Source organism: Cyprinus carpio, chromosome B12 (genome assembly GCF_018340385.1).
Source record: "Cyprinus carpio isolate SPL01 chromosome B12, ASM1834038v1, whole genome shotgun sequence".
NCBI lineage: Eukaryota > Metazoa > Chordata > Actinopteri > Cypriniformes > Cyprinidae > Cyprinus > Cyprinus carpio.
The window spans coordinates 11,539,402-11,561,713 of NC_056608.1; the positions used below are offsets into that span (position 1 = coordinate 11,539,402).

The 22,312-nt window shown below is 40.3% G+C and overlaps 1 protein-coding gene across 1 annotated transcript in view; it reads right to left on the reverse strand.

Moving 5' to 3' along the window:
• Nucleotides 1-412: 412 nt before the first annotated feature.
• LOC109053226 (trinucleotide repeat-containing gene 6B protein-like) overlaps nucleotides 413-22,312 on the reverse strand; it is a 34,875-nt gene continuing 12,975 nt past the window's right edge. Inside the window, exons 5-22 of the mRNA XM_042735356.1 lie at nucleotides 20,738-20,764; nucleotides 17,792-20,599; nucleotides 16,222-16,386; nucleotides 15,931-16,100; nucleotides 15,760-15,831; nucleotides 11,853-12,059; nucleotides 11,634-11,753; nucleotides 11,262-11,405; nucleotides 11,039-11,137; nucleotides 10,359-10,563; nucleotides 10,093-10,254; nucleotides 9,813-9,980; nucleotides 9,586-9,726; nucleotides 9,034-9,126; nucleotides 8,681-8,896; nucleotides 7,142-7,212; nucleotides 6,908-7,047; nucleotides 413-2,505 (exon numbers count right to left, since the gene is read on the reverse strand). Of these exons, the coding sequence (XP_042591290.1) occupies nucleotides 1,941-2,505; nucleotides 6,908-7,047; nucleotides 7,142-7,212; nucleotides 8,681-8,896; nucleotides 9,034-9,126; nucleotides 9,586-9,726; nucleotides 9,813-9,980; nucleotides 10,093-10,254; nucleotides 10,359-10,563; nucleotides 11,039-11,137; nucleotides 11,262-11,405; nucleotides 11,634-11,753; nucleotides 11,853-12,059; nucleotides 15,760-15,831; nucleotides 15,931-16,100; nucleotides 16,222-16,386; nucleotides 17,792-20,599; nucleotides 20,738-20,764 (5,573 nt within the window). The 3' untranslated portion in view covers nucleotides 413-1,940. The remainder of the gene's footprint in view (nucleotides 2,506-6,907; nucleotides 7,048-7,141; nucleotides 7,213-8,680; nucleotides 8,897-9,033; nucleotides 9,127-9,585; nucleotides 9,727-9,812; nucleotides 9,981-10,092; nucleotides 10,255-10,358; nucleotides 10,564-11,038; nucleotides 11,138-11,261; nucleotides 11,406-11,633; nucleotides 11,754-11,852; nucleotides 12,060-15,759; nucleotides 15,832-15,930; nucleotides 16,101-16,221; nucleotides 16,387-17,791; nucleotides 20,600-20,737; nucleotides 20,765-22,312) is intronic.

Consider the following 22,312-nt stretch of genomic DNA (forward strand, 5'->3'; position numbering starts at 1 on the left):
AAAATAAACTCGTAAATATTGATAAAACAGTCCAAACCAGTGGATCTCAATTAGGGGGCCTCAAAATGACTTTAAAAGCTTAAAAACAAAACAAAAACAAGCATTTAAATAAGCCAAAACAATGATATAATGATCATGGTTTTATTTTAATTTACCTCTGTCTTGTCTTGGGAAAACCTGGATACAGGAGAAGTCTCATTTCAAAAATGAACTGTAAAGGCATGAAAAATTATAAAACAACTGTCTAAAAAGGGCCTAATAGGCAAGTTCATCTATTTGAGAAACAGATTGTAAAACAACAATAACCCTTACAAACCTGTAATTATAAGGGTGGATTCCAGCTTTGAAAAAGCTGAACAGAAGTCACAATTGAATAATGAATAAAAGAAAGTGCACACAATTGGCGACAAAATTAAATTCAACCTTTATTAATTGTCTTGTTCTATTTTTAAATTAATTTCTTTTGTAAAATCAGAAACAAAAAAAAAAAACCTGAACACGAGTGATAAAGCCCGCCTTAATTTATAATGGTACACAACAACAAAAACAACTGGTAACTTTTTAAGTGTTCCTAAAACACCCATCCAGCTCAGCTTGGTACAATAAGGTTTGGCATGTTTCATGTTTCATTATGAATGCCTTCAGTTGGTTGCATCTTCTAAAAAAAAAAATATTTTTCTTTATTATAATTATTGCAATTCAGACAATATATAAAACAAAAAAAGGCTGCTAAAACCACAACTTAAGAAATATTCATTAGTGCCAATGTTCTTGAACTTGCTGTCACTCACACACACAGCCACACCTGCATACGTATCATGCGCACATAGACATCAAACACCTGAAATAAGCTGTCACTCATACATTTACTCACCGCCCTAATCCAGCACCGATCTTTGTAAATACACCACGCTTGTTAATCTCTGGCTGCCACACATTCATCGATGCCTCACAAACACTCTGAATGTCGCCTCCATTTCCTGGGACTTCACTCATGCACGCACAGGCAGAAAGGGCACCTTGTACAGCTAAGTAACATCCAAGTGATCGTCATTATGACAACATACTCAATTAAGAAAAAAAAAAACGAGGTCAGCGTCTGGGGGAAAAAAAAAACATTTCTGGATTTCATCATCATTTAAAACAAAAAAAGACAACGAGATACAGTTTGTCAGACATCAGAACAGTGTTTTGAGTAATTTAGGTTTGCATGAAAATGGAGCTGTAACAATGTGAGCGTTCAATGAACATTGCATGATGCATATTTTTGTCCTTTTTTGTCTGGTTTCTCCTTTACAGTGCACGCCTGAGTGAGAGAGTCTCAGTATGCGAGTGTGATCTTTATGACCTCAAGGATTTAGGATTCATCCAGTTGAGTCAGTATATAAGTCCAACTGTTTACATGTCCAGTTCAAGTCTTGCTGAAGTCTTCATTTAAGGATAAGAAGAAATGGGATGTGTTTGTGTGTGCGTACATGTGTATCAGTACTGACTGACTTCCACACACTGCTCCTCCACGCTCCCATGTTGTGAAGATCGGATTATGGGGAGCTCGAAACACTGCTAAGGGTAAAAATGACAGTGTGTGTACATTTGGAACCAGTGTTGTCTATATCATTTTGTATTAATGCATTTTGCTAGGTTTCATAATGCAGCCGGTGTGCTTCTCAGCACTTAAGTGTTTATCGGCATCTGATGTTTGAGTACTCGTCTACATAGGTGTTACAAATGTATACTAAATACTTGGATGTGTATTTATGCATCATGTGCCCTTCTGAGTGACAGAGGGCATGTACACAAATCGCCTGTATTCTGATTAATGTTCCTATATTCCTGCATCTGTGATAATATAGGAGGATAGCTGTTATATTTATATATCTGTTGTATGTATATATGTGTTTGTGTGTGTGTGTTGCTGCATTTGTTTTCGTGTGCATCAGTCAGATAGAGTCTGCACCTCCTCCCAGCAGGTCTCCAGGCAACAGCGCTGCAGGGCTGCTCATCTGGTGCCGATCTTCCATGGCCGGAGAGCCCCATAGACTGCTGCTTGTGTACCCTGGAGTCATGCCGCTCCACAACCCTGCCCTGCCAGGATCAACGCCCCCTGTGTTGCTGCCCACACTTCCGCCAGCACCGTTGCTGCTCCACTGGGTGAAAATACTTAGGCCCGCTCCCTGGGCAGAGGCAGGGTCAGGAGAGCTGCCTGTACCTTCTAAACTCTGCCAGGTAGAGCCAGAGGGCCCAGTTCCACCAGCATTGTTGCTTCCTCCTGTTAAACTTCCCACTCCAGCCCGTTCTCGCTCGCCACTCCCAGTGCTGATGGTACCCACAGCCCCAGCCCCCGATGACCCGGTCACGCCTGCCGGCCCGGAGACAGCTACGCCACCGGTTCCACTACCTCCACTGCCGCTTCCTCCAGCTCCAGTCTGGGAATGTGCAAAATAGCGAGCAACCTCCTCCTCGCTCACAAACTCGGCCAGGATTGTGGTGTTACCTAAAACACACCTGGAAAGAATTTTCAGAGATTACAGTTAGGAAGACGTCTACAAGGTATAGAAGCCCGTTTCTGCCACAGTTGTGATATTATATTTCACAATGTAATCATTAGGGATGCACTGAATGTTCGGCAACCGAAAAAAGTGAAATCCCGAATAATATGTACCGAACAATGACTAACGCAATCAAATAGAGGCACGCACTAATGCAGCAAACATATCGGCAGTGTGAAAGTATTTAAAACTATCAGAGAAAGACGCAGATATCATTACAAGCATGAAGCACCGACAGCGAGAGACTGTTTAGTGCTGCATCACGTCTCCGGTGAGAAGAAGATGTGGCTGATGCTGGTGGTTTAGGCTACTGTATGATGACTGATATTGCGAAATGGCCTCAAACGATTAGTAAATAAACTGCAGAATGTTATATTTTCTAATTCATGCACGAATGTATTCTGACAGCGCTGCACGTGCTCACGCTGTCAGGGTTTAAAGTTCAAAGCACGAAGAAAATCTGCACTGAACTTGTTACTCGTCAGTGGCTCAGCAACATTTTTGTGAATTTTTTAAAGGCATGTGACAATGTGATGCGTGCAACAAACATCTTCCCAAATTTGTAATGAGAATCATTTATAAATCTGCATGCTGTTGTCAACCATAAGAACCATTGAGATCTTCCTGCGGGTTTGTGCCAAAATAAAAGCCGAGAAAAAGCAACAACTCCATCAACATCCATAAATGTTAGTATTGTGATTTTACTGTTGTTCTGTAAAATAAAATAAAAAAAAGACAACAATGATAATAATAATTACCCTACAACAGCTCTATTAGTACATTTATTCACACAGAGTTTTCAAATTGGGATCTGTAATGTATTCTGTTTTAAAGGGGTCATATGATGTGATTTAAAATTTTCCTTTCTCTTTGGAGTGTTACAAGCTCTTGGTGCATAAAGAAGATCTGTAAAGTTGCAAAGACTAAAGTCTCAAATCCAAAGAGAATTCTTTATAAAAGTTAAGAGATGTGTGCAACACATTTTATTGAGAACTGTTTACTGATCCTGGGCTGTTCTGACTCACAGTCTGCAAGTAAGTTTTTTTTATTTAAAGAATTTGCCACTGATGATTCAAATGTGAGTTTTGAGCAGTGTAGAATAGCGCTTGTTGTTTGTTGTTTCTCCAATCACAAATGCAGACATGTTTTTATGTTTACACGGCGCGATGCAATGCAACACGTAAAAAGGCAGTATAAGTCATTATAATCAGTAATTATGTCCCCCACTGGATGCAACAAATGACTCGTTTGTAATGGGTTTTAATGTTTGTGTCTCGTTGCTCCGTCCGGTGTTCTGACAAATAATGCTACCTATCAGATTATGCTACCAACACTCTATTTATCCTACTGTAAGGGTAGGTTTAGGGTTGGGGTAGGTGTACATGTTAATAAAGCCTCACACCTTATTAATATCATGGTGGAAGCAAAATCTGATAGGTAGCACTTTTCTCTATTGCAGTGGTTCCCAACCTTTTTCAACTCGCGGCCCACACAACCAAACACATATGTTTGCGGGGCACACTGCAAAAAAATTAACTGACCCCCCTATTGTTGGGTTAATAACTTAGTACTCAGAAGCTAGATTGTTAACTGTATTTATTGAATGAACTAGGGATGTGCGATATGGACAAAACAATCGCGATCAATTTTGCGATTTCGATACTAATCACAATTTTGACACACACAGATATGCTTTACAGTCATAAATGCATTCAGGATGAATTTGAAATATATTTCCAAAAGAAAACCAATTAGAGCTTTATCAAAAAGTTGTAACATCTCTAGAACAGACATAAGTCAAAGTAATCACTGTAGTAAACATTGTGTAACAAAATTTCTAGACTTATGGCAAAAAAAATATAAAATAAATAAATCCTGTGTCCAGGGACTTTTTTTCTTTTTTGCCATACATTGTTCATAGAGCTCATTAATTGTAGCGGTGCCTCAGGTGTTGAAATAGATTTGTTACATTATACAGGTTCACACGTACTCCGTCTGCAGTGCGTATACAGTATGTGTATGCGGTGCAGAAAGCAGCAGCGAGGGCGCATTAATGTAACGCGAAAGCACATTAAATTAATGCGCGAGCGCTAATCTGTCAGCACGCACGCACATTTCTTTTGCTCTGTCACAAAACGAGACGCGCTTGCTCAGATACACGCTGCCCTCGCCCAGAGAAAGTGCGCGCACTTAAAACGCGTCTTCTCTCGCTCAAACTGCGTCCTGTGCACTCACAACTCTCTCTATGCTCATGTGCTAGATATTAATTATTTTCGCACGTTTTTATTTCTAGCCTTTTATCGCGTGCAGTGTGAACGCTCTGATCCGTTAATGGGCTCGGAAAAAGGCGCATCACATCTGTTCTCGCGCTAGGCGCGTTGCATTAGATCGGATGGCATACTGCGGGAGGTCAGGGCCGCGGAAAATCGTGCTATAAAGCGATTTAGAAGTTGCGCACGCTCAAATCGTGATTTTATGACTATTTCTATCGCACAGCCATAGAATGAACTGGCAATGAACAGATAATAACTCGGGCTTATTTAATTATATATATGAAATGATGTTATTATGTTATGACTTAGACATTTTTACATATATTAACAATATTATTAATTATTTTAATAGTAATTGGCGGCCCACCTTCAATACCATCGCGACCCACTAGGGGGCCGCGGCCCACAGGTTGAAAACCACTGCTCTATTGAATTACGCTACCATCTGTTTTAATGGGAGGTAGCAAAATCTGACAGGGTAGCACAAATCGTAAGAACACAGCATGGTGAGGGGTGTAACATGTCCGTCACACGCTTGAGGCATTCGCTCAATTACAACGCACTGGATAGCTGGCCAATCACAGCACACCTCACTTTTCATAATGATGAGCTTTGTAAAAATCGACGCATTTTAGAAAGGTGGGGCATAGAGGAGAAACAATAATGTACAGTAACAGTATGTGGAAAATAATCAGTTTTTTTGAACCTTAAACCGCATAAACACATTTCATTACACCAAATACACAACATAACGTTCTTTTTAGCAACATCATATGACCCCTTTAAAAGAATTCTTTTTTGCTAAGTAATGTTGCCTTTTTTTGTGAAGTTTGATTTGTGTGATTTATTGTGGTATTGTAAGTTTTAAAATATATTTTTTTAGTATTTTATTAGTTTTAAGTTAAATTGTGCTGTGTTGGTATAATGTCTGCTAGAATGTTAAAAAAAAGTTCAGTGTTAAGTAAATATTTTTAAATTGTTGTTTTGTAATTTATTTTTTATTTGAAAAACAGAAAAAAAAACAGTAAAAAGCACATTTTGGCTATTTAATTTATGCATTGATGTAAAAAAAAAAAAAAAAAAAAGAAAGGCAAAATAGGCCTACATGTGGGGGGGGGGCTGGTGCAAAAAAACGTGTTCGGTATTCAGCCTTTGGCCCAGTGTTCCATTTTGTCCGGCTTCAGCCAAGAATTTTCATTTTGGTGCATCACTAGTAATTATTCTCACAACTGCACCTATGGTTGTCGTTAACTGCAATGTTCTCAAAACGTAATTAATTCTGGCAATTGCAACTCTGTTTCTCATAATTGTGACATTATAGCTCACAATTTGGGGTGTGCAATATATATCAGCTGCAATAATATTGTAATTGTGATATACAGATTGTTAATGGCTAGTCTATGGTAATACAGTACATCGGGCAGGACATCCAAATGCTTGCCTATCATTCATCAACCTCAAATATGGCTTATCATCTGAAATATGTAAGAATTAGCAACTTTACATGGCTGCTCAATCTAATGTTATCCTAAAGAAATGTGCGCTGTTCAAGTGTCTGTGTGGAGTTTGGAGGCTGAATAGTAGCGCATACATCTTTCAAATCTGTAAAGACGCTACGTTTATTTTTGTGCACTCACAAGAACAAAACATTGCGCTTTTGTAAAATAATGAAAGCAAACAGGTCTCAGTTTCTGTGAACTTGAGCGTGAAACTCTGCGTATCTTTGCCTTACAGACATTACAAATATAGGCATATATATATTTAATATATATATATATATATATATATATATAGAGAGAGAGAGAGAGAGAGAGAGAGAGATAATTTTTTTATTTATATATATATTTAAATGGAAAACAATATTCTAAAAAATTATTCTAAACAGCCACAGCACTGTTTTGCATCTCTGTGCCTATATCAGCAAATCACAATATGAGTTTTAATGCTCACAAAATTACCTTTTTGTTTTACTCTGTGGTGGGAACGAGGTTTGATAAGGTGCTAAAAGGCGATAAAATTCAATTGGTATAAAAAATGTGATCATTACTTTGATCAGGGTCAGGATATAGATTCATAGACACTTACATGTGAAGTGCGCTCTGGGCTTTGGCTGCTTCTTGGCGAGTACTGTAGCGAATCAGAGCACTACCTTGAGTCAAACCAAGGTGAAAGGTCAAAAGCGGCCCGTGCTGCATACAGATAGTCCTCAAAGTGGAGCCATCAATCTGCAAATGATACAAATCATTGCAATGAAATAAGAGAACTAAATGAAAAGCTAATTAAAATCTAATAAAAACCAACATAACTCATAACAGATACCTGAGGGGTTAGATTACTCAACACCAGCCAGCAGCTCCCCTTAGAGGCTCCTCCATCACTCCACGCAGAACCTACACAGATTAAGAGTAAGAAAGTTAAAACTAGGGATGGGTACAGAGAACTGCAATTTTTTTGGACCGGTACATAATTGGGTCAATACCGAACTACCAATAAGCTTCAGGACAAACGATACTGTTATCGATACTTTTGTTGTTTTATCTCTGTATACGTCAATGTTAATGGCGAATTAGAAGCTGCTGCTTGTCATTTTCCTTCACTGAATGATGTGGCCCACATTTGCTTGAAGTGCATGATATCCTCAGTGTGTGTTTGCGTGCAATCAGTCATGGCGGCAAGAGTGAAACGTTCTAAAGTGTGGACTCATGTAACAAAACTAAGCGACGCTAGTGTCAGATACAATATATGCAGTAGTGTAATAGTGACCAAAGGAGGCAACACTAGTAATATGAAACATTTTCTAACAAATCACAACATCTATTATGTCTCCCGGCTCCAGCTTCAACTGCAACTCACGAGACATTCACATCAAATGTTAATTCAGAGGTAGAGTTATACTCACTGCTCTTATTCGCAATCACATAAGTACATTATTTGCATGTGCTGGTTTAACATTTAATTTGCATGCTGTTCTGACGTGTGCTTATTCAGAGCGCGTACACCTGAAGCGTGCGTAAAGTTACACTAAAAGGCCAGTCAAACTGCACCTGATTACTTGGCTGCACCTGATATCTTAGTTATGGTCTGATTGTGCTAATACTGTCAAAAACACACAAGGTTTACATATAGACTCTGTTAGTTATGTCTAAAGTGAAAGTAAACAATTGAGAGAAAAACAGATGCGTGCTGCTCTTAAAGCGACAGTACTAAACATGCTGCCGATGGTCATTAAAGGGATAGTTCACCCAAAAATATAAATTTTGTCATTATTTACTCACTGTGATGTTGTACCAAACCTGTATTAATGTCTTTCTTGTGGTGAACACAAAAGAAGATATTTTGAAGAATGTGGGTAACCAAACATTTGCTGGTCCCCAGAGACTTTGATTAGTAGGGGAAAAAAAAGTCACTGGGGACCAGCAGCTGTTTGATTTCCCACTTTCTTCAAAAGAAACTCATTCAGGTTTAAAACAACTTGAGAGTGAGTAAATGATGACACAATTTTAATTTTAGGGTGAACTATCCCTTTAATGTTAATAAAATAAAACACAAAGATAAAAATAACTCACTGCTCTTGACTGAAGAAATTTAATACAGTTGCTAAAGTTCAGCAGTATTAAAATAACTTTTCAAATGATATATTTTTGGGCCAAATATTATTGTTTTGATTATCGCAGTATTGTATCGGTATCAGCATCGATAAAATGTAAATGATACACATCCCTAGTTAAAACAGGTTGAATTTACTTGAGTGAATCTAATCTAATCTAGTGAGTCTAAACGGTGTTTAATTTTAACATCTGTGATTTTCAATAATGAAAATTATGAAAAGTTCTATGGTTTCTGAGGTGTTGTTATTACCAGGCCCAAATCTGCTTTCTTGGCCACCTCCAGTGCCACCCCAGCCTCTGCTGAATCGTGGGCCTCCTCCTGTCCAGGGAGAAACGGACGGCTGTTTCTGATGGGCCAGTCCAGGAGGTGGGCGTGGCAGATGAGAGCTGTTGCGATTGGTCTTCCAAGGCTTGTTGTGCCCTATAGGCTCAAGTGGCCAACTGGGCTTATAGTCTGTGTACTTAGCTGTGAGAACAGGAAATAAATCACAACATATTCAGAGTATTCAAGCTGGGAATAAACAAGAATTTATGGAATTTAGTGATTTATATCAAATCAAATCAAATAAGTACCATCTAGTGAGAAGAGTGCTTTGTTGTTACCTGGGTTGTGTGCATTGTTGAGGGGGCTCTCTGAGGCACTGTAGGGCCAGGCACCAGGTGAAGGCAGCAAGGTGTTGAGGGAGGGATTTGATTCTATGCCAACACATGCAAAATACAAGACTTGTTTGTTAGTATTTACATGAGTATGTAAATTACATTTAGAATTCAAAGCCTAGTACTCTGTGTCTTTGTGGTAGAGGAACTACCTTTGAAAGAAGAAATCAATGTCATAAAACACCAGTCAAATGTTTGAACAAACTTGATTGAATCAAAGATTCTTTATGATCTTAGAAAACCTTTAGATCTGAATGTTTAAGTTTAAATGCTTGAAATTAGTTTTGTAGATATGAATAAATTAGTTCTGTAGAATAAATAAATCATCCTTAAATACAAATTTCTTTCGTAGCTTAGCTTAAACATGTGGTTGTTGATACACAAGAACAATGTGATTCATATGATTCATAAAACAAAAAAGACACAACCACTAACTAATTATATTAAACATATACTTCCCATTCTAAACTATTATCTGTAAGTTTAAGTTAGCTGTACCTGTGTTGTCTCTTAACAACTGGTGCTCAGTGTCGTTGAGGCTTGACATCGATGAGCCCAGCATACTTCCAGGGGTCATATAAGGATCAGATTCAGGGTCCACACTCTGAATTCCTTTCCAAGGCACTCCTGGTTGGAACTCTGAAACGAAAATCATATTTCAATTCCTAATAGATATTTTTACAAGTAACTAAGATGAAAATGTTCAATTGTGCATCACTGTTTACCTGGAGGCCAGCTGGATGTGCCAGTCTTGGCGCCCATCTTGTTTCCAGGACTTCTGTGCCAGTGATCTGATGGCCCTTGTGGAGGCACACCCAAACCCTCACCTCCCAGCATCTCATACTGGGAATATGGGGACCCGCCTCTCATTTTGAGAGGAGCAGCAATGGGACCTATATATCAGAGTAACAAGGCAATCTCAGTTACTGTCTAAATTGTACCAGACATTTCACACTTCTTTGTATATCCTAAACTTGCATTTGTTACAAAAAAAAGGAACTGCACCATTTTTATGGAGAGTGCTATCAGGAGGTGAGGGGGCTGGGGAATGACCTTCCATCATCCACTTGAAACGAGACTGCTGCCCCCCACTGTCTTTAAGCCCAGCTGGGCCACCAACCATGGGACCCAATTCCAGACCAGGGAGGCTCACTCCAGGCCCAAATCCTTTAAGACAAAAAACAGGACAGAAAATGGCAAGTTACAAACCGTTACCATTCCCAGCAGACATGACATTCTCATGGGGCTCTTTAAAATAAAAACAGACTCACCAGAATAAGTTCCTTGTGTTTTTTGATGCAGGTCTGCTACAGATCCTGCCATGCCAGGGTGTGAGAGGGGGTCCGACATTGGCATCTTTGGACCACTACCACCAAGGTGAGAAGGAGAGAGTTTGGAGCTGCCTCCTAGGCCTCCCACATGCTGCTGCTGCTGCTGTTGTCTCTGTTGCTGAAGAACAGCCATGATTCTGGCAAGCTGGTGAAAAAAAAAACAGCAATTCAATAGGAATTCATACTGCCGACATGTCCACCACTGCAGAGGGTTAAACCCTAATCCTCATTTCATTTTCACATAACAAGAACAGAATAGCATCTTGCTATTTGTTTTGCTATGTTGCTTGACTTCAAACTAAAGCATCATCTCCTGTGGCACATCTACACAAATACTGAGTCTATTTATATGCAAGCAAGTGGGATGTTTGCCAGTCTGCTTGTTTCAAAAAGTTACTTTAAGTATACAAGCCATAGTAAGACAAAGAGAAGAGACTTATGCTTGATCAAACCATTAAATATAAATTTTATAATATGAGACCAGAACAAAGAATGTAATTACTTAATGTAGAATTTTCTGAGAGCACCTGACCACTGTAGAAGCATCAGGAAACATTCAAATATACAGAAGCTTTTTACAGTTATATAGTAGTTTAGCACAAAGGAGGTCAAAATGGTACCTGTTGTGGGTCTGCTTGTTGACGTATGTTTGGGGGGAACTTGCGCTGGTTCTGCAGCAGTTGCTGCTGTTGTTGCTGTTGAAGTAGCAGCTGACAGGCCTGCAAAGAAACCATGAGTCACAGGGTCAAAAGAAAAAAACAAACAGAACTGTAGTGAGTGTATTGTGAATCTGGCCAGCACAGACGAAGTCCTGAGCATGTGACAGAGCATAGAGCTACTCACCAGTTGGAACTGAATATGAGAGGGGTATATGCTGTTGAGCATGGCAATGTGCTGTGGGGAAAGCTGTGGAGGAAAGATGCCTCCCCCAACACCTCCAACACCTCCACTGGGAGGAGGCATCTGCTTCAGGACAGAGGCTGGCACCTGCAACAGACAGATCAAATTAGACGAGTTACATTTCATCTAGCTGCATTTCTGTAGTTAACAGGAATTTATCTTTAAGACATCCTATTGTGCATAATCAGTGCACAGTACTTTGAGGACAAAAAAATGTTAAAACCTCAACAAAATGTCTGTTTTAAAATGACTTGTCTGTCAACATCTTGCAAACTACTGAAGTAATATAAACCAATACATAGTATTATCAAGTACCTGCGGTGACAGGAACTGATGAGGCACTTGCGCTCGTACTGATGGGTTGATGGGAGGCACCCCTGGTTGGTGCCTGGACTGTGTCATCCCACCTCCGCTACTAAACAACTGGCCACTCACCTAAAGAAAAAGTATAAAAGATTAGAGAAAACACAGATAATCACAGTGACAGCAGAGGCTCAGATTACCATTTTCAGACACGTAAAGAGATGGAAATACCTTGTCATAGTAAGGCCCAGGTTCACATGCCCCCACCTCTTTGGAACCAGGTGAACGGAAGACTACTCCTGCTCCCCCTCCACGTCCTCCTTTACGCATCTCTCCATTGTACTCATTTAAGCCCATGCCACGCTTTTCTCCTTCTATCTTTTTGTCCTGTGGAGGACCAGGGGCCAGATCCAAAGAACGACCACTGGGGTCCTCTCCCTATTAACAAACCACTACATTGGTAAACCTTATTCAAACTCAAACTTTATTCAAACACGTTAACCCTCTGGGGTCTAAGCCAGGGGTCTGTGTGGTCTGTCTCGTATTTTCTTGATGACCACAAAAAGAACTAAAAATTCTCCTTCATTTTTGATCGTATAGATAAGAACAAGGTATCCTTTGAAACTGCAAAGGGTCTACTTATATTTGTGTATAGTAATAGGGTGCTTTCACACCTGGCCCGTTGTTTCGGAACCTGGCGTGTTTCCCCCCTTAGCTCTGTCCGTTTGGGCATATGTGAACACGGCAATCGCGCTTGGATCCACGCCAAAATAATCGGTCCGAGATCGCCTGAACAACAAACCAGGCTGTATACAATATATAATGGGTAATTTTGTAAGTTCCGTGAAAAGCATTAACTTTGTTGTTTTGCTAATACTTCAAAATGAACCTGTTAATGTCTGTGGGTGAGCACGTCTTCGCTAGGGCTGGGCAAGATGTCAAAAATATCTTAGCGATAATCACCTTTAAAAATATCGCGATATCTGATATAATCATCTGCCCCACCTCCACCATGCCCCACCTCCGCTGAGACAACATTGCCGACATGCACCATAAACACACACAATGTTCAGTTTGGTCTTAATTATTGCCACAAAGTTTGGTTTTACTTTTCTTAGTTTGTGCTTAAACTAACAGAAAACATTAGCTTTGCTGTTATTTTGGTGTTGCTAATAATTTCCACTCTGATCTTATCAAATTTGTGTTTCAGTTTGTGAGGAGAAATGCTGAGGAAAAATAATAGAACCCAATTTTAAGTTCATCATGGTGAAGTTGGACATTCTGGCAGTGATTGTAATAATGCTAAATGCAGGTTGATGTCATATAATAATGTCTTGAATAAAATATGCCTCTTTTCCAATGTTTCTCTATTTTTGGCATTATTGCCTGTGTAGACACATTTCATGATGGTAAGTTTAAATTTCTTAATTATAACTATTGCAGCATTAATTATAACAATTGCAGCTGGTAAAATAATGTGTAGGCTGAACTCACTGTAAGTCGCTTTGGATAAAAGCCTCTGCTAAATGCATAAACGTAAATGTAGGCCTATGACTAAAATCATGCAGGGATTAAAAACTAATTTTGAGCAAAAACGTTAAGGTTCTGAACCCTCCTACTAAATTATGTCATTCTTGCATGCACCATTCTTGCATGGTGACTATGGTGCAATGTAAAAATTGTTTTTGCAATTTACTAGGTTTATAATTTGTCTTTTTTTTTAATGTCGATAATCGTCTGTTACCTGACTGTTGACATCGACATCGTGATAGTTATGAGACATTGTTGTTATATACGATAATATGATCATATCGCCCAGCCCTAGTCTTTGCCATTCAAAATCAAAGTGCACTTTTTCATTTTATAATGCTGTATTATTGTTCTTCTTCCTAATAGGTGCATTTTAAAAATGTTTTCCCGATGAATCCTGCACTGCTGCTCAAAATTAAAAATTAATATAACGACAGCTACAAAAAAAAAAAACAATAAGCCCGCAAAGCTGTTATCGTTCTATATCCTTACGGATGACAGCCGTGACAGCTTTGTGGAATCCCGGAAAATAAACCGTGGAACTCTGACCAATGAGAGAACAAATTTGGTCAGTTTAAAAACTTTGCTGTGAATAAAAAGCAACATTGTAAAACCTTAAATCCCTGTTTCAGAACAAAGCACTCAATCTACAGGTGTGAAAGCACCCATTATAACAACAAAACAATGTGCTTTTGTAAAATAAAGAAAATAAACAGGGAGCTCTCTCTGCAGTCTCGGTCTCCATCACCTCTCTTCACAGACACGTAAATAAAACAACCTGATCTCAGTGAATACTTGCCTCAAAGACATGAGAAATATATGTATACAAAGTTTGAAATGTCTACTTTTAAATGAAGCAAGTCGCGTCACATCCAAAACAAATATTCTATGATAAAATAAACCATACAAAACCAGCATGATGTCCAGTTTTTCCCCATTTCAACTCATTATGTCTAAAGCGATCACGCCCACAAGCCGTTCGCGGTTTTCAAATTCTAAAGATCCATACATGCACATGTAAATGCCCCCGTCACCGCCATAAACAAACATGAAGATTTCATCCTAGCTACTTTTTGTTTCTGGAAGACGCACTGAGAGGAATACCCCAAAATTTACGATGTGTTGGGCAGCTGGATCCAGTGGAGGATATCATTCTGATGAGTGGCCTAAGATTACTTGCATCTGTTGTTATTGTGTTATTGTGGCATAACTTGTACACATAAATTGTAACGTGTGTCATTTCATTGTCTAAATGTCTCAGAACGCCAGGATGTTTCTAAGATATTAAACTACAAGCTATAAAAGTAGTAGTGTTAACAATGAATGTTTGGCACAAAGGTGTGTTACTGTTCAAGTCTCTGTTCAGAGTAGTATGTTCAATCATGTGTCCTTGACCTTCACGGTGTATAATTTTATTATACTGTATTTTAAATAAAATACAAATAATACAAATTACAATACAAATACAAATTAAATACTAAACATAAGCACTAAATATTCATAGCCATTGTCACTCCCTCGCCTACACCTTTCTAACACAAATCATGTCTTAGAAAAGTTAAACCCATATATTGTTTTCTGTGAAAGATTGGACAGGATGATTTTCTCGTCATTTTGTAGCAAAAACCACGTGATTATCACATCCAGTTCTCAAAAATCTTGTGAACAAATGCTCTGTATGTGTTTTAGGGCCTTATTTCGGTGATTTAAACATTTTAAGTTTTTCACTAACCACGCACAGACAATGTTTTCTCAAAAATACAAACATGTACATTCATGCTGCTCACATATTATTGCAGCCCAGTCAGTTTTATCAGACTTTAGCCATTAATATGTTTTTAAGATACTGAAAAAAAGCATAAATGTCAGGGCATATCAAAACTTCTCAAGGGGCCCTAAACCCCCTCATACCCCAGAGGGTTAAAGTGACCTATTATGGATTTTTGAAAATTACTCTGAATCATTAAAACGAGTTGTTTTTAAAACGAATCCCAAGCCGTTTCATGTTGATGTCAACATGAAACATTAGCATATTGCCTACGCACATGTTGGTCTTTTCGTGTTGGTCTGAATGAAAATGCAAAGTCATTCTTTGCCACTAGGTACAGCTTTTGGAGCTGTAAAAATAGCGGTTTCCCCAGTAACACTACACAAAACAGCACTGTGCGCACAAACACTGCTTTATCAGGCATTACAGGCATGACAAAATAAAAAAAAAATGAAAATGAGACCAATCACCGCAGATTAGCCTCATGCAAAGGAGGGGTTTGGAAAAGTGAATTGTTGAGCTAATCATTTAGGAGTCGCTGAGCAAGTAAGGTAAAAATAAATGCGTATTATAATTTAATGAAAGTGTTTTTTGACCTTGCATGCATGTCAACCTGTTGTTGGGGACTCCCAAAACCAAAATATGAACCTTTCATTACCCATAATAGGGGCACTTTAATATGGATGCATGATATATTAGTGAGCAATATACTATTTTTGCCTATAACTAGGAAAAATTTAATGGTTATTAAAGCTACTTAATGGAATTAACTGATTACTGTGATTACATTAAAAAAAGTCTAAATTCCATATCTAAGACAATTCTTTCATAATTTCTTACCAGAATCCCCATGTTTGAAAACTGTCTTGTCATTGGGTTCATCCAAGAGTCTCCTGCACCCTTCAAGGAACCCTGAAGAAAATTAGACAGAAAGCTCAGTAAGTAGTAATCAGGAGTAACTTAGGTTTCAGATTTGCATGAATATTGACCCTATCCTGACCACTGGCATACCTTGTTGCCCTTCTTGGCTCCCCAGCCTCCAGAGTTGTAGGAGGAGCTGCTGCCTTGAGAACCAGCGCTGTTCCATACACAACTCTCATCCTCCTCCTCCCAGCTGGAGTGACGTGAAGCACTGACTGATCCATCTCCTTCCCCCCAACCTTCTTGCATAGACTTTGAACCTGTAAAAATAAAAAAATACTTTAAAACACTTAGTATAAATCCGTCAAAAGTATAAATTTGGGAACAGTTTAATTCCAAAGACATTTCCATTATTGGTAGAGCAAAATTATCCAGACTCACCAGACTTCACTGGATTGGGAGAGGGATCCCCCCAACCTGGTGCCTTGCCAGTGTCATCAGGGTCGCACCAACTAGTGGGTGCTTCAGTAGGTTTACCCCAGGCTGCAGTACCGTTGTCCACACATGGACTGGAAGGAGAGCTACTACCTCCCCATCCAGAAGAAGCTAATAGATAAACAAAGGAAATGCTATAATCAATATGGTTCTATGGAATGCAACAGTGTTGTCAAAAGTACCGACTTCTTAGCGGGAAATGGATGGTTTTAAAATTGCAGTACTGACTGGTACCGAAGTCGGAACTTTTGACAACACTACTATGCAACATGAAAGCAAAGCGAAGAGCAAGAGTCAAAAATATCTAATGTTGTACTCTTTACTCTTTAAATATAAAACCAAATAACTTTTCAAGTTTGGGCTTCTGTTGCAATGACAATGATTTAATGCTAAAACAAAAATAACCATGAGGTAAATAAAAATTGTGCCTTTTAGAGTTTGATAAAGTTTTCATGTTTCACAAAGGGTTAAAAAAAGCAGCAGTGAATTCCCATTAAAACAGACATTTCAAAGTAGGGGTGTGCGATATGACGATTTTTGATCATGGACGATAAATATGTCTCCACGATCTGCTTTTGAAAAAATATTGTATTATCGTGCTATAGTGCATATTCTATCAGCTGCAGTTATGGCACCTCCATCTCAATATACTGTTCAAGACAGTACTAAACATGTAGCCGACTGTCATTAAAGGGATACCTCACCTTAAAATTTAATTTCTGTCATTATTTACTCACTCACACATTGTCCCAAACCTGTATTAATTTCTTTCTTGTGCTGAACACAAAAGAAGATATTTTGAAGTATGTGAGCAACCAAACAGTTGCTGGTCCACATTAAATTTGATAGTAGGAAAAATAAAATAGTATGGAAAGTCACTGTGGACCAGGATGTTTTTGGTTTTATTCGTTCTTCAAAAAAGCATTTATTTTCAGCAGAAGAAATAAACTCCTTCAGGTTTAAAACAACTTTTGAGTGAGTAAATGATGGTATAAAAATAAAACACTATGACAATTGACAGACAGATGACAATTTTATTTTGAGTGAACTATTCCTTTAACGATAAAACAAAATGCAAAGAGAAAAATCACCCAATATTCTTGACTGAAGATCTTAAAAACAGTTTTCAGTTAGGAATCAGTCTATATAGTGTTTTATTTTTATATTTGTTCATTCAATTTCTTGAATGCTACTACTACATACACCTAGTGTACCTGAAAATAAAGCACTGTTTGTTTTATTTGCATATTATGTGTAGTTCTAATGTGTATCTTTGTTCTTATTTTTTAATAACAAAGATAAAATAATGACAAACATTTATCTTCGCCCACTTTGGACTAAATATCTGCCTTTTTTATTTTGTAACCTTGAAAGGCTGTCTTTATAATAGGGTAATTAGTTTGGCTGTTATGCTCAGACAAATTGCAAAATAAACCAACATGACAAAGAATCGTGATAAAACCGTGAATCGTGATATACGCCCACCCCTACTTCAAAGGAAAGCACATGTTCTTACCTATTCCTGGCCCCTTGTTTGTTGAATGTGGAAGGTTCATGTCCCTATTCCCAAGGCCAGTTGGCATTCTTCCAGGTGGCTGCTGCTGTAGGGTTGGGGGTCCTTGCTGAGGGGACACTGATTGTGCCTGGCCAGATGGGGCATTGTTCTTATCCCACACACTTTTGTTGTTGTATTTGCTGGGGTCACCCCAAGCAGATGTTCCATCATCAATCTCCATTTTCCTGCTGATGGACTGTGGAGAAGGCTCCTCCCAACCACTGGGCTCTGATGTGTTTCCAGAGCCACTGGAAACTTGGGGTATGGGCCCTGAAGTCCACCCTGAACTTTGGCTCTGGGCTGAAGGACCTGCTGGTCTTCCCCAGCCCCCTTGCATGGCCCCTGTGTCCGCCGACTGACACTGCTGAGGCTGTGATTGTTGTTGCTGCTGCTGTTGTGCCGGGCCTTTCTGTGAGGCCGATTGGCTGTTTGGCATCTGTGACGGGTGCATCTTCCCACCCCAGCCTTGGTGAGATTTGCCACCCATGTCTCCACCCGCCCCTGTACCTCCAGTTCCCCATGCCCCTCTAGGAGCTCCCTCATCCCAATTACTCCATGTACCCACTTCTGAGTCCCCACTAGTACCTCTACCGCTCTTCCCATCCCCCCAACCCCCACTGCTTGATTTGGGCTCATTCTCTCCCCAGTCGCTGCTACCTCTCGTTCCCCAATTGCCCGCATCCCCCCGTCCCATTTCTTTCCAACCGCCTGTTCGTTTCTCCTCCTGACTGTCTCCCCAGCCACTTCCTCCAGTTGATGGAGTACCCTGTGTTTGGAAATCTCCCCACCTGCCTGATGAGCTTCCTGCTTTACATTCTCGCCACTCATGTCCTTCGCTGTCCCAACCTTTCCCTTGGCCTTCTGATGAAGCAGTCCTTCCCCAACCCCCTGATGGCTTGCCTTGTCCACCGACTGAACTACCTACACCACCTACAGATTGTGAGACGCCAGGATTTTGGATATTGACACCCGAGGGTGGAGGGCCTCTGGCATGCAAAGAAGAACTGCTGTTGCTACTACTGTTATCCCAACCTTCACCAGGTGAAACAGCTGGTGGCCCGAGGGTGGAATTTGAGTTCAAGTTGGCATTTAGAGCTGCACCTTGCAGCAGAGAGGAGGAAGATGGATCAGTAGTTGTGGTGGCAGATGAACCAGAGTACGGTTGAGAGTGGGCAGGTGCACTCATTGTAGATGAGGATTCTGCTCCACCTGGTGCCGCTGTTCCACCACCTCCCTCCAAATCCCATGCCACATTCTGACGGATTTGTGTCTGACCCCAACCAGAGTTGGACAGCACTCTGGGGTCCAGGTCAGACCGGCTAAGCAGATTCTGTAAGGTCACTTCAGGGTTGGGAGGTTGATGAGCGCGGTGGTGGCCATGGTGCTGAATGCCACTTCTAGAGTTTCCTCCACCACTAGAGGATGAGGTACCTCCCCCACCTCTGCTACCCTGGCCTCCCCACTCACTCGAGTCTCCTGCTCCTACATCCCCAACTCCTTTCTGATTGTCCCAAGCTCTTGTCATAGTTGAAGGTGTGGAGGAGGAAGTCGTCGGGTTACCGACACTGCCACCGCTGCTGCTGTTACTGCTCGAACCATCTTTCCCACCTGGATTGCTGACACCCCCAACACCACTGGACGCCCCCCACTCCCCAACCAACATATGGTCCCCACCCCACGCTCCCTGAGATACCCCGGGGGTCTGACCCCCACTTCCAGTTCCCCACGCACTTGCCCCCGTCAAATCTCCTCGATCATCCTGACTGGCATAACCCCACCCTTTCCTGCCTTCAGCAGACACGGAGCTCCCTCCTGCTCCATCCTCCCAAGATTCAGTCCTTGAGGCACCCGTTTTGGAGTTTGCAGGGAAAGGCTGAGCTCTCCACAATGATGAGCTGGTGGAGGAGGAAGACGAAGTGGAGCCATCCCCTCCACCTGTGCTTCCAGAGTCCATATCAGCCCCCTCTGTCACCCCTGTGTTTTTTGGTCCTGTTCCTGCTTCCAGTGCTGCACCACCCCACTCTCCACAGGATGGCTCTCTGTCTCTGGATTGCATTTGGTGAAGTTGGTGCTGATGAGAGGCTTGATTCACAGAAAGAGGGTTGCTGGCAGACAAAGATGAGCTTTGGAGGGAAGAGGAGACACCCTCTGTTGCAACTGTCCCAGCCCCTTCCTGTACCAGGGCTGGCCAAGCAGAGGGATTGGCATTAGGGGTAAAATTGGCACCTGGAATCCCACAGCTGACACCAAGGGAGCTGTCGGAGCTCCCTGGGAGAGGGGCAGCTTTGGATATGGGGGGCAATGAGCCTGCTGCTACTGCATTCCCCCCTATGAGTTCATGGGAGGACGAAGCCCAAACACTACCAGACTGCATACATTCATTGGGTGAACCGGAGGATGTGGGTGGGGAGGGGCTGTCAGAATTCACTGCTTTCCTCCCGTTTCCTCCTCCCACAACTTTCGCTTGCTGCTGGAGATGCCTCTCACCCCATGAGGTGCTGCAGTTCAGAATTCCGCTACTGTCCGCACCTCCGGTACCTGATGTATCCCCTGCCTTTGACCCATCTCCAGCAGCAATACTGGGCCATTCCTCCAGGTCTGACCGGTCCACTATCACCTTTTCCCTGCCCTGAGAGAGGGGTTGGCTGCCAGAGCTGTTCCCCCACATGGTATTTGCATAATTTGAAGAAGAAGAAGCAGCGATTGATGAGGATGACGACGTATGGGGCAGTGAGGGAGCAGCTGGACCCACGAGGCCCTGGCTTGGATCTGGAAACAAAATACCAAACTCTTCATGAACCTCCAAGATTCTTTTCTTATGACACACAACCTATATGTATATAAACTAAGCCAATATGATACAAACAAGTCTCAAAGTCTTAAAGGGATGATTCATCATTTACTCACCTATGCCATTCCAAACCTGCATGACTTCTGTGAAACACAAAATAAGGTATTTTGAAGAACTGCTTTTGTCCATACAATTACATAAGTTCACTTTCAAATGAAAATTTCCTGATAATTTACTCACCCCCATGTCATCCAAGATGTTTACGTCTTTCTTTTTTCAGTCAAAAAGGAATTAAGGTTTTGGATGAACAAGTCGAAAATGTGCTGAATGTTTCATTCCAGGATTATTCTCCTTACAGTGGACTTCAACGGCTACTAAATGGTTGAAGGTCAAAATTACAGTTTCAGTGCACCTTCAAAGGGCTCTACACGATACCAGACGAGGAACAAGGGTCTTTATTTAAATTAAATTAAATTTATATGCTTTAAAAACACAAATGCTCAACCTTGCACTGCTCTGCGATGCACATCCATGACTTCACGTAATACGTAATCAAAACTTTTTTTTTGTAAATGGCGTCTGACTTAGTCTTTGCACGTTCGACTTGTAAACACTGAGTTGGTACTTCCGACCTATGCCACACATGAACATTTCAATGTCATTTTGTATTACGTGAAGTCATGGAAGCGTATCACAGAGCAGTGCAAGGTTGAGCATTTGTGTTTATAAAGCACATACATTTTTTTTTTTTTTTTTTTTAGAAAATGACCAATCATTTCGCTAAATAAGACCCTTATTCATTGTCTGGTATCGTGTCAAATAGCCCTTTGAAGCTGCACTGAAACTGTAATTTTGACCTTCAACTGTTTAGTAGCCGTTGAAGTCCACTATAAGGAGAATAATCCTGGAATGTTTTCATCAAAAACCTTAATTTCTTTTCGACTGAAGAAAGAAAGACGTAAACATCTTGGATGACATGGGGGTGAGTAAATTATCAGGAAATTTTCATTTGAAAGTATACTTATCCTTTGTCATTGAGTTTCAAAACAATACTGGACTTGCAACACTTGGGACGTGGACTTTCATTGTACTGACAAAAACACAGATATTTATCAAAATATCTTTATAGAGTGTTTCGCAGAAAAAAAAGTGCATTTTTATGAACTTTCATTTTTGCAGTAAGCTGTAACCTCCCTCCAAAGAAATGTGTACACTACAGCGTGCAAGTTTACAGGATAGGGCTGTGCGATTTGGGGAAAATATCTAATTGCGATTTTTTTGACAGATATTGTGATTTGATTTGCGATTTTAATTTTGCAAAGTCAAGCTTCAGCTTAATATTGTCAATAGTTTGCGGCACAGTAACTTATGGGTATCGTTACCCTGCTGAAAAAAAAAAATAATTGAAATAGTAATAGATATTATTATTTTTTATGTTTTAAATTATTTCAATTTTCCTTTTTGTAGTGTGTTTTGGGCATTATTCCATTAGGAATTACTGTTGTTCTATTGTTTCCCATCTCCTATATTACATCCCACCAATATAATCCATCAAATACCAGTAGACACCATTATAGTTTACATTAAACACCATTATAGTTTACATTACACACCATTATAGTTTACATTAAAGCTATTATAATTCCCATTACAACCCTTAAATCCATTAAATGTTCTATTGTGTTTTAGGA